This window comes from Garra rufa, chromosome 6 (genome assembly GCF_049309525.1).
Source record: "Garra rufa chromosome 6, GarRuf1.0, whole genome shotgun sequence".
Classification (NCBI taxonomy): domain Eukaryota; kingdom Metazoa; phylum Chordata; class Actinopteri; order Cypriniformes; family Cyprinidae; genus Garra; species Garra rufa.
In genome coordinates, this window is record NC_133366.1 from 4,620,950 (window position 1) to 4,633,024 (window position 12,075).

Here is a 12,075-nt window from a genome sequence, read left to right on the forward strand (position 1 = left end):
CGGAGTGCCACCAGTGCAGAGCTTGCTCAGGAATGGCAGCAGGCAGGTGTGAGCGTGTCTGCACGCACAGTGAGGCCAAGACTTTTGGAAGATGGCCTGGTGTCCAGAAGGGCAGCAAAGAAGCCACTTCTCTCCAAAAAAAACATCAGGGACAGATTGATCTTCTGCAAAAAGCATAGCGAATGGACTGCTGAGGACTGGGGCAAAGTCATATTCTCAGATGAAGCCGCTTTCCGATTGTTTGGGGCATCTGGAAAAAGGCTTGTCCGGAGAAGAAAAGGTGAGCACTACCATCAGTCCTGTGTCATGCCAACAGTAAAGCATCCAGAGACCATTCATGTGTGGGGTTGCTTCTCATCCAAGGGAGTGGGCTCACTCACAATTTTGCCCAAAAACACAGCCATGAATAAAGAATGGTACCAAAACACCCTCCAACTGCAACTTCTTCCAACAATCCAACAACAGTTTGGTGAAGAACAATGCATTTTCCAGCACCATGGAGCACTGTGCCATAAGGCAAAAGTGATAACCAAGTGGTTCAGGGACCAAAACGTTGACATTTTGGGTCCATGGCCTGGAAACTCCCCAGATCTTAAAACCTGTGGTCAATCCTCAAGAGGCGGGTTGACAAACAAAAACCCACTAATTCTGACAAACTCCAAGAAGTGATTATGAAAGAATGGGTTGCTATCAGTCAGGATTTGGCCCAGAAGTTGATTGAGAGCATGCCCAGTCGAATTGCAGAGGTCCTGAAAAAGAAGGGCCAACACTGCAAATACTGACTCTTTGTATAAATGTCATGTAATTGTCGATAAAAGCCTTTGAAACGTATGAAGTGCTTGTAATTATATTTCAGTACATCACAGAAACAACTGAAACAAAGATCTAAAAGCAATTTAGCAGCAAACATTGTGAAAACTAATATTTGTGTCATTCTCAAAACTTTTGGCCACGACTGTACATGTTGTGCAACTCCATTTAATTTGAAAGTGTTAGTTTAGACAACTGTGTGTTCTTCACCCAGTTTCACAACACACTGTCTAGTCTAAATCTTCAAACTAAGGGTGACATGGCAAAGCAAACCCACCAGTGCAAGACAGTGGGTGCTACAGTTGCTTATTTCCACATTCTTATTTCCTTTACTTGCATGAAGGTGCAAGGAAGCATCATTTAGAATTTTAATAAGCACAAAATGATAACTGTCTAAATGTCAACAGTCTTTGAGTCAGTTTTAGAAAAATGTGCTCAAACGCACTTCCATAGCATGCTTGAGTGCTCAAAATGTGTCACTCAAATTAATCGCCTATTAACCAATAGGTCTATTAAGAGCTGATGACATGAAAACCAGACATATACTAAAATGACGAAGTGTCAATCCATTTTTAAACAGTTTGCTCTCATTATGCGATTAGAGAATGTCTAAAATGCATATCATTATAAGCTGTTACTAGTTTTTCCAAAACGTACTAGATGATGACAAACTTTGCCGCTTACAATTTGCTGATTTCCTGTTTGGTCAAGTTATTTCACAAACATGTCTGCACCTTCATATGCAAACCTACAGTAAACTTGAAAGAAAAGACCACAATTTCTCAACAACTATAACAGTTAAATGAGCTCTCCAGCATTACAGAAATGCATTGTTTTAGCTTGACTGGCTTGTTGACATGTAAAACAAAGTTAGAAACATCAATCCTGAAATATGACTTTCAAAATCATTCTGATGGTACACTGACTTCTTATTAAAGCTTCTGTTTATTTTCCACAGTCCTGCCCCCAAACATACTGTAGATTCTGGAAGTATGTACTGTTCAATGGTGCAATGTAACAAAGTAATACTACTTTGTTAAAGTACTTAAGTAATTTTGGGAGTATCTGTATTTTACTTGAGCTTTTATATTTCAGGCTACTTTTACTTCTACTCCACTACATTTCCTAATTAAAATGTATACTTTTACTCTGATAGATTTCTCCGAAGCATTTTCGATACTTACTACAAAATAGTCAGAAGTCAGAAGAACATGCAGGAAAGCATTTGCATGTGCAAACAAGTGCATGCACAACCGCGGATGATTCATTTTCCACTCAAGACGAGTATAGGGTGTGCGATCTTCTGCGATAATACACAATTAAATCATTCAAACTCGGTGAATACTCAGCAACAAACAGAAAAGTGGTATCTACAGAAAGCTTGCTATGTATGCTTTTAAATGAAGTGAGTTTTATCGAAAGCAAATATTCTGTGATAAAGTAATCCATATGAAACCAAGGAGATGTCTAGTCTTCCCAGTTAAACCATAAATAAATCAGCTGCTATGTTTAATTTATGCCTGATTTTTATTTTCTAAATGTTTTTTTCCCAAAATTGATAATGCTGGAATTGCAATGCAGAATGACAAAAGAATAATGCACTCAATAATAATGCACACAATAAGGATTTTCAATTTTTATTACTTTTTTATTTATATAAAATTTCAAAGTATTTTCGATAAAGCAACATTACGAAGATTCATGGAAAGTTTGCAAGAGCTGACATTTACATTTCTATAATCAACAAATGTTGGTTATATGATTATGTGGCACATCCTTCTTTGAGAAGGCTATTCTGAAGATCAGAGATGCCGATGTATCGTTCCCTGTGTTCTTGAGTTTGGCTTTCCGCTCTTGTAGGCCAGTATTCAACCCAGGTGTGCTCTCCAAAAATATACTGCAGACTAAAAACAACAGAAAAGTTATTTTAAACAATGACAAACTGTACAAGTATAAGGGTAAAAATAAAATAAGGATGTTTAAAAAGGCAAACTCTTTTAGAACATTTACACCATTTTCAACCAATATTTTTATTTGCAATGAAGAAAAAAATCACTAAAAGTCAAGCATACAAACAAAATTCTACAGACTTTAAATACAGTAATTTGCTAACACAAAGCAGACACCTACCTTCCCCCGAGCTTTGGCAGGTCAACAGATTTGCCCATGATGAGGTACGACTTGTCTTTTACCAATCCCAAATGTTTTCTGCAATTGGGACGACCCAAAAATGATCTCACTTTTCCCTCAACATCCTCATCAGTGCCTACAGGACAGAACAACGGTTAGTAAACACTTCTACTGCAATGCAATTTAGCCTTTTGTAGAGCATTATTCGTGAAGACAACTGCATTTAACAGGAATCACATACATTTCAGATGCATATTATGTTCAGCAGAGAAACGAGGGAATAATGAACCTTACCTTCTTTCAGCACCTGATCCACCCTCAAGTCATAGATGTCAGAGTCCTTTTTCAGATCCATCCCCACCACTGTGACTTTATAAACTGTCAAACATATTATATAGTTATCTCCATAAAGATCTATAAGGCTCAGGTCAATTTATTTTTTATTTTTGCATTCGTACAAGTGTTAAAACTGATAGGCCATACAAAATTGTGACCATTTACTTCCTCATGTTGTTTACTTGCTATTTTATGTGTTTGCAATTATTGTTGCTTAACAGACATAGTCACTATGAAAACAGCAGTGTAAAATACTTTTCTATTGCATCCTAAAGGAACAAACTAACTGGAGAATTAAGGGTAAACAAAATGAGTAAATAATACATCTCTGCAAGTATGAAAGTCATGAGCATGAATTAACACACAGAACTGAATGTGTTTACCATAATCCATGCCAGCTTCACAGGCTTTGATGAAACGGTCATCATCTCCAATATGTTTTTTCGTCTGGTAAGTACATTTTTCTGTAAAAAAAACAAAAAAGTTAATAATGTTCATACATGCAGAGAACCAAATAAAGTAATTTATTTTTGTAAACTATTATTTGTGGCTGACCTTCTGCGCACTGGCACATGTCACCCTTACACAGTCTGTATAGAGCGCCATCTTCCCTTTCAGGGTGGAAGAACTTTGTACAGCGTGCATCTAAAACACACACACACACACACACACACACACACACACACACACATAAAACAGACATTGGTTTTTTTTTTTTTTTTGGAATATAATTTCCTTATTCATCTATTCCAAAGTGACTTATGTAATGCAATTAACACCAAGCACACATAACATGAGCAAAGCGTGCAAGGTTATTTATATAGCACATTTCTCATGGGCTGCTAGTTTCAGTTTCGCTTTAAATTAACAAGTTTAGGCATGTTGTTTATAATTTATGCTGTTTATAATAAATGCCACCATATTTTGCATTGGTTTTATATTTACATGTGTCATTTCTGTTTTGGATACCATTAAACGATTTATTGTGTGAACTAGAATGCTTATATTGTTCATAAGGTTTGAAAGTGGTTCATTTTATATATCAGTATTTACATTCTTAATGAATTTAATATGAAAATGTGACTTTTACAGTTATGCAATACTTTTATTTTCCTGACCTAGTGCAATTTATAGATGTGTGAGACTTATTTTTTCAAAAATACGGCAATATTATATTTGCTTAGAGAGGGGGGCAAATACATATTATTCATATTATTGTTGCAGACGAGTAAATCATTGAATGGAAACTTTTTTTCTGAGACAGCATATAGTTAAAGATGTCATCAACAATGTGTATTAATTTTATTACAAAAACCCGTTATCACAGTATATATGTACTGTATGGATCAGTGGCATGAAGAATTGAGTTTGTTTTTCAAAGCATAATTAATGGCATTATTAATATGGTAATTATTAATTACCAAATTCATTTGAGAGGTCCAGTTTAATTAAACACAAATCTGTGCTTGCGTGTATGCGCATGCGCCAATAGCTCACCTGGTGAGTAATACTCATAGATTGTGACTGCAGCAGGTTGTAGCAGACCCACATCAAGCATCTTGTGCATTCTGAAGGCAATTCTTTGTGACTCGCTACGCAAAACCTAATAAAACAGAAAGCAAAACGAATTTATGATTACATGTCATATTGCACACTGGAAACGCTCTATGTTAACATATGCACAAACAACAGGTAATAAGGAAAATCAGACAAGAAAGTGTTGCATATCTAACAGAAAACAAATCTAAATCTGTTACAGCCATAGGCTACTGTATATATGCACTTACTCTGGTGCTTATAATGACCTATTATGTGAAATATAACTTTAATATGTACTACATTGTACACAAAGTTGAACATGCGGTGCTATGGAACCTTATGGGTGTGCAATTACTGGATATTAATGAGATTTTTTTTTCAGCCAATCAGAAACGAGAATTTAAGCACATAATTTTCAGGTTAAAAGGAGGTGTGATTAAAGATGTTTACAACATCAGTTTGCTGAAATACCTTATCTAAGTACAGGATGAGGGATCCTCGTTCTGAGAGAACTTTGTCCATCTCAAATTTCTGAATGTATCTCTCCTTCCCTGTGGACAACTGAGGTGAGAAAATGAGAAATGAATCAATACATTATGTGATCGAAATCCTTTGAACCAGAAAGCAACGGTGTTAAAATGTTGTACAATTCATCCATGACTAAATTCAGTTATAAGAACCTCTACTGAACACAACCGTATTCAGTGAAAGTCAGTTTTATGTTGATTCAGTTTAGTTCAATAACAGCGTTAATGTTGCAGTTAGTGACATTATCCAGCTCAGTTCAGTTATTTTCTGTCAAAGTTTAATGGACTCAGAACTTAACTGAACTTAACAGCCTGATGTAATGCTAACAAAAACTGCTCGCTATTGCTGTGTTCAAATTTAAATAGCTAGCAACGACAGAGCATTTTTGATAGTCAATATCAGATCATTTCAGATATATTATAATATTCAATGTTTGCTTCTATGTTCCAGAATGGTGTAATTTACACATTGCTATGGAGATGTGAGACATCACTGCATTAGTTTATCATTACAATACCTCTTCCAGATCTGTGTTATCCACAGTAAATCCAGTCGGTATGCCAATATCCAGAATAGTCATGGTGGCATCTCTTTCAGCACTTTTGAAGCTGTGAAGATGGACAGATCAGCAACAGATTTTATTAACAGGTCTCATAGGTTTTATAGTTTTGCTCCATCTACTCTGCATTACTCTGCAAAGTCTGCATTTGAGGCTGCTTTCAAACTAGAGCTTTTGGTGTGAACTTGAGTCTGTCTGACCTTATAATTATTATAATGTAGTAACGCAGAGCTGTTAGTCTCTGAATAAACTGTCTTTGTAAAGCGAGTTGCATCTGTGTCAGAATGCAGTGAAACTGTCTTATGTTAAATGATGCTAACATACTTGGGCTCAATTAAACAAACCAAGTGTGAAAACAGCCTAAAAGAGCACATGCAAAAAAAAGTACAAACAAAATAGTTTCTTCGCATAACAATAAAGTTGTTAGAATATGTGTTCACATACTAGAAATCCATAGTCAGCTTGTAAGATTCAATGGCTCCTAGTTTTTTTGCTAAAGAAAACAAAAAAATTAATACCAACAACCAACACATTATGCAGTGTATTGAATGTATGCCAAAGAAATGGCATGAACTCAATCTTACATTCAGAGTCTTTGTCCATTTTAACAGTCAGATCAAATAATGTGCAGTCAGACTTCTTCTCAGCAGGTCTGGCGTAGTACAGCGTCAGTACCTGAAAACAGCAGTATGTCTCACATTAGATGATCAAACGGTTTAATCTTGCTGTTGACTGTATAAATGCTCATAAACACTCACTGAGAGAGTGGCTGTTCCAGTTCCTTTAGCAGTTACATTGAAGTCCTTGTTTATTTCCACCTGTTGAGTGAAAGCAGGTGTATTCAAATCCACAATCAAATCCACAATGTAATAGAGATACCTGCAGATTTCGTTGACCAAACACAACATTACTGAAGCAAACACACAAGTGACATGAGCAGCAAACAATTTGAGTCTAGTAGAGGAGTTACTTCTTACCTTGTCTGACCGTTGAAGATGCATATTTTCTTTTTTAATAGTCCATCTGAGAGGTCTGCTTCTTCCTGCCACGGCCAGCTCCACGTCCAGATTGAAGTTTTGTTGGTCCGTCACCTGTGTGCGATACTCTGCCACGGCCTGGAACACCATGATGGTCGCCTAGCAAAAAAAGAAAAGCATTCAAATTCAGTCCTGCAGTATGAATCCTATAAATGTTGAATAATAAGGTGTTAGTGTACCTGTGTGGTGCCAGATCCTCCATAGTGAGACTGTTGACTGTTCAGCCAGTGCACGGCCTCTCCTGCTTTATCGAAGTCTTTGACCTTCACAAGCGCCATCACAGCATACGCTGTCGCCTCTAGTGAGTGATACTTCTGTCCAGGGACAGTCCAGAACCGACCATCTGTTTCAAACAGGATTGGCTCACTGTCATCTCTCTACCGGTTCCAGTAGCATTATGCACATTAACAAGCAGTATCATTACACCACAAAACCTTCGAAATTCTTCCATTATTTACACTTGGGTCGGAGTGAGTACTGTTGCAAAGTGCAATTCTTTTTGATGAATTGTTGACTTGACTGACCTTCTACAGGGGTGGAATGTTTCATCAATATGTCTTTATTGAGTTTGTCGGCATTGGCCAAGACGTAGGATGTCATCGCAACAGCGTAAGGATTGGTCAATTTTGGAAGTCGAGCTTCCAGGAAGGCAACAGCCTTCCTGATACTTTCATGCAGACTCTATAAAAGTGCATGTACAATGTTAAAACCATTAGAAAGAGTGTAGAAAAGTTTAAAAGTGGCCAACACAGTGGTGGAAAAGAAGAGGCGTACTTACACCAACTGATCCAGCACAGATCTCTCTGCCCTCTTGCATGGCGATCACAACAAAAGCAGTCAGAGAGGCTTCAGAATCTTTGCCACGTACGTCACCCTGGAATAAACAGAATGTGTGTTTTATTATTAAATCACCAAAGTTTTTAAAACAGCTTGCTAAAATATTTTTCCAGGCATACAGGATTGCAGGGGTTGGATGCAACATGTCTCCCCATGTTAGATCAGCTCCCTTTCAAATAGTGAAAATGCATGATGATCACAGGCTGTGCAATTTCACTTGGTAAACATCTGTCCTGTGAAATAGCTTATTCAAGGCAGTACTAAAAAGATAACTGACAAACTCTACATTAACTCTCAAAACTTTTGCGTTCCCCTGAGAAACTTTACATTCACTCAATAATCTCCTCAATCACCACCAGTGTGCAGCATCCACTTGGATGAATGTGACGGCAACCAAAGTACAATGGTGCCAGTGCTCTCACCATACATCAGCAACAGTTGGAGAGGAAAGAGTGATAAGCCGCTTTTCCACTATCGGGCCGAACCGTTCTCAATGCTTAACCGTTCTGTTCCGTGCCGATCCGGGCCAGTCAGCACGGATACGGTTTGAATTTCCACTGTGGTGCAGATAACGGAAGTCTTTGGAATGTAAATACAAATGCATCAGTCGTAGCTTTGGTAACTGTTTTTTGGCAGCCCCGCTTCTACTGTTATTGTCATTTTGGACACAATATGTATGCCTGAGTTTTTTTTTATTTTTTCCGGGCACTGTTTTGAACTTTTTTTAATGCCCTTCTCTGCAAGACACTGCGCTATATAAAAAAAAAAAAGAAAAAGAAAAAAAAAACTTTTTTGTTTCTCTTTGCACCCTCCAGCTGTTGTTGAATTTTTCTTTCTGCCCAAATATCAGTTAGAGCAAATGTTTCATTCACAGACCAAACTTTCTTTTTACATTTATATTTACCGTATCCGTTTACTGTGCTTCCACTTAGCCATAGAGAAACCGGTAGCCAGGCAACAGAGTGGCGACGTCATGCACGCATTTTACCAGCCCGTCTCAGCACGGTTGTCTAACCGGGCCGAGAACGGTCTGTAATCACGCCATGCCGTACCAGGCTCAGGTGGAAACACAGCTGGAACCGTACCCGACCGTTCTAAGAATGGTTCGGCCCGATAGTGGAAAAGCGGCTATAGAGACCATTTAATGAATGGGGATTATTAGTAGGCCATGAATGACAAGGGCCAGAGGAGGGAATTTGGTCAGTGCACTGGAAATACATCCCTACTCTTTACAAGAACTGCCGTGGGATTTTTAATGACCACAAAGAGTCAGAGTTAACGTTTCATCTGAAGGACAGTGCTTTTAACAGTATAGTCCCCGTCACTAAAGACCAAAGGATGAGCACCCCCTGCTGGCCTCACTAACACCTCTTCTAACAGCAACTTGGTTTTCCCAGGAGGTCTTTCATCCAGGTACTGACCAGGCTCAGCCATGCTTAGCTTCAGTGGGCAACCAGTCTTGGGCTGCAGGGTGATATGGCTGCGGCTACAAGTTTAAATACAGTCTGTCACAGTGACACTTACCACCATCTCTCCATGAATTACAGCTGTTTCTTCTTTAAAGGAGCCGTCTGGCAGTTGTTTGTGGAGAACCAGCCACTTGAGAGCGCTGCAGAGCACATTATCATCTATAGTAACAAGGTTACTAGCCATGCTAAAGACTTTGGCCACGTATGCTGTCAGCCTAAAATAGACAGAAAAAAAAAATGCTGATTAATTCACAAGAAATAATTTGCAACCACTAATCTTAAATAATAATAATAATAATAATAATAAATTATTATTACAAGAGAAACTGGTATTAAAAACAAATCAAAACAAATAAAACTTATTCAAATTAAAATACCATGTGCTGCTGGGCCTGTCTATCCATGCAGCATAGGATCCATCTGTTTTACGGTAACCCAGCTGTCGCTGATAACCTTAATACAAAAGGATAAAGAAAGATTTTTCTTTTTATAATTATTATCTTTTATATATATATATATATATATATATATATATATATATATATATATATATATATATTCTGCTTTTGATCTAAAGTCTTTATGAAAGCGTCTTTGAGAGTAATTTAAAATTTTATTCCAAATCATAGTTGCATTCTTTATATCTGTTGTGTTCTGCTGACCTGTGCTGATATGGTTAATGGCTTCATTACGGCGATCCATGCCAACAGACTCCCACTGTTTTGTACTGTCCAGATAATGAGTGGCAATGAGAGGTAGAGTCATATGGATCATGTTCTGCTCTCCACATCCACTGGGTTGGACAATAAGGCGACCCATGAAGCTTCCACTGATGGCCTGCTCGACTGTCTGTGTGATCTCCTCACCTGGAGGGATGAAAGAGAGAACGCAGGTTGAGAATTCTTTCTCATAACCTATTATCGTATAACCTACTGTAATAGCTGGAAAATCACTATTTCGAAATTCCGTCACATTTCCAAGTTTTATTTGAGTAGTGGACACGCCTATGGAGTTTGAACTGATTTGACTCAAAACTAGAGCACGGAAATCGGGATATCGCTCACCGTGAAGAGGTGGACGTGTCACGAAATGCGATAAAAGGTATCTTTTCTATGTTAATCAGAAATGTGTCCTTATCAGGTGCTACAGCGATACACAAGGAGCGGCATGGGATTCCTATGAAGGTTGTTAGGTCAAGGATGTGCATGTGAGAGAGAAAAGACGTACTTACAACAAAACGACGTCTCAAACAATATGTGTTAAATTATTCTACGCAACCTTACTGAATCGCCATTTATATGCAATAGATTTTTGACCAAAACACTCATTGAAAACGTCTTTTTCTTACCAGTGATTGAGATGAACGTGTTAGCAGGTGTGTCTGGAACCCGATCAGGTGGTATTTCGGCTTTAAGAAGTACAGGCTTCTCCCCTGATCCATTTAGGATGAGGAATAGAGAAGATGAGAAAGATGGAAGAAGACTCATGAGTCATGTGCTGATCACATTTTGTACACATTTTAGAGTATTTTGCAAGAAAAGGGCAGGAGTTTATTGTAATGATATTGATAAAAGTTTTTTGTCTTGACCGGACAAAAGTAAAATCACTTTAATCCACAGTTTTTTTGTGATTGGATGCAAGCTTCTGTGGTCCACAGTAAATCTCACCATTCTTAACAGGATTGAGCTCCACTTTTTCTCTGTGTAATGGAATCAGCACGCCCTCAGACTGAAAGAGAAAGACAGTATTAATAACCTGTGATGTTCTAATTTTTCTATTCAAATTGACAAACATCAACTGGCATTACGAATGACCAAATACAAAGAAAAGTGACATAAATCAGACGTACCACCACCTTCAGCGGCTTTCTCACTCCATCAGTTTGGGCAGAATCATATGCTGAAGCCTTCACCTCAATCATGTGTTTTCCCAGAGTCATGGGAATAATAACATATGGTACAGATATGCTGGAGTCTTTTTCAATGTTTACTATTGTCCTGTGTTTGCCCTTCTTACTGGCAAAGCTGCAAATATCTTCTGTTTCCATGAACTCCACACGCACCTGGTGAAATCAGGAGAACAATATATAAATATAAAATATATAATTTGACCCCTCAGAAATGGTTAAAACAATGCGCATGGCTACAATGTACATAAAAACTGAATTTATTTTTTATATTAAATCTAACCCACCTTTTGCTTCTTTGGGGTGTAGTTATGAATAATGGCTTTGATTTCCAGTTGTTCGCCGCGCACAGTAGAGTAAGGCATCTTGAGGTCAATGAAAAGATGTTAAAAACGACCATCTCCTCAGGTTCTGCCACACAGATGCCTTTGAGGAGAAACACAGACACACAGAAGGTCTTTAAACAGCAGCTCCTGGATTACGCCAACGTTTTTTAGACCATGTATTCTGCATTTGCAAGCCTCAACTTACCAAGTGTTGGTGACAGACTAACAGCCAAGATCTGCCAGGTAGTAATAGAGTCTTTCAGGTACATCACTTTTTCTGCAGTTGGTGTTTGACTGGACATATATGAGATATTACAAATGTAGAATATGAGAAATTACAAGTAAAAACAGGAACTGATTAAGTGGAGTTCTTATGCTTGTTTACCATCACCAACTCTCGGAAAAGTTTAGCATGGTAATGGATATGACAATGATCTGCTACACTGCTGCTTCTGAATTGCTGCTGCTTTTGGTTATTGCTGTAGTTGTATATTGCTGCTGCTGCTGCAAGAAAATACAAAGCTTGCCACTGCCAAAGCTTATGGCGATACGGTGCTGTGAGTATTTAACTCATACTGCTGCACAAATAGCATAAAAT

At 38.0% G+C, this 12,075-nt stretch overlaps 1 protein-coding gene across 1 annotated transcript; it reads right to left on the minus strand.

Annotated features, from left to right (window-relative positions):
* Positions 1–2,431: 2,431 nt before the first annotated feature.
* LOC141336576 (complement C3-like) lies at positions 2,432–11,771 on the minus strand. Its single transcript, XM_073842268.1, has 23 exons — positions 11,683–11,771; positions 11,439–11,577; positions 11,095–11,307; positions 10,913–10,973; positions 10,594–10,677; positions 9,908–10,111; positions 9,623–9,698; positions 9,301–9,460; positions 7,718–7,813; positions 7,464–7,620; positions 7,119–7,282; positions 6,880–7,038; positions 6,661–6,720; positions 6,487–6,577; positions 6,347–6,395; positions 5,861–5,951; positions 5,287–5,376; positions 4,774–4,879; positions 3,832–3,921; positions 3,660–3,740; positions 3,235–3,318; positions 2,941–3,076; positions 2,432–2,714 (listed from the first exon to the last, which is right to left on the minus strand). Exons 2-23 carry the CDS (start codon positions 11,514–11,516, stop codon positions 2,573–2,575), a joined length of 2,472 nt encoding a protein of 823 aa, XP_073698369.1. The 5' UTR covers positions 11,517–11,577; positions 11,683–11,771; the 3' UTR covers positions 2,432–2,572.
* Positions 11,772–12,075: the final 304 nt, after the last annotated feature.

What these genes read in the sequence shown, in the direction of transcription:
- LOC141336576 (XM_073842268.1), bottom strand. Translation starts at nt 11,516, where the DNA reads ATGCCTTACTCTACTGTGCGCGGCGAACAACTGGAAATCAAAGCCATT. An exon ending in GAAAGCCGCTGAAGGTGGTG is followed by an intron (nt 10,974 to 11,094) that starts GTACGTCTGATT and finishes TTTCTCTTTCAG; the next exon opens with TCTGAGGGCGTGCTGATTCC. An exon ending in CATTAACCATATCAGCACAG is followed by an intron (nt 9,699 to 9,907) that starts GTCAGCAGAACA and finishes TTTTGTATTAAG; the next exon opens with GTTATCAGCGACAGCTGGGT.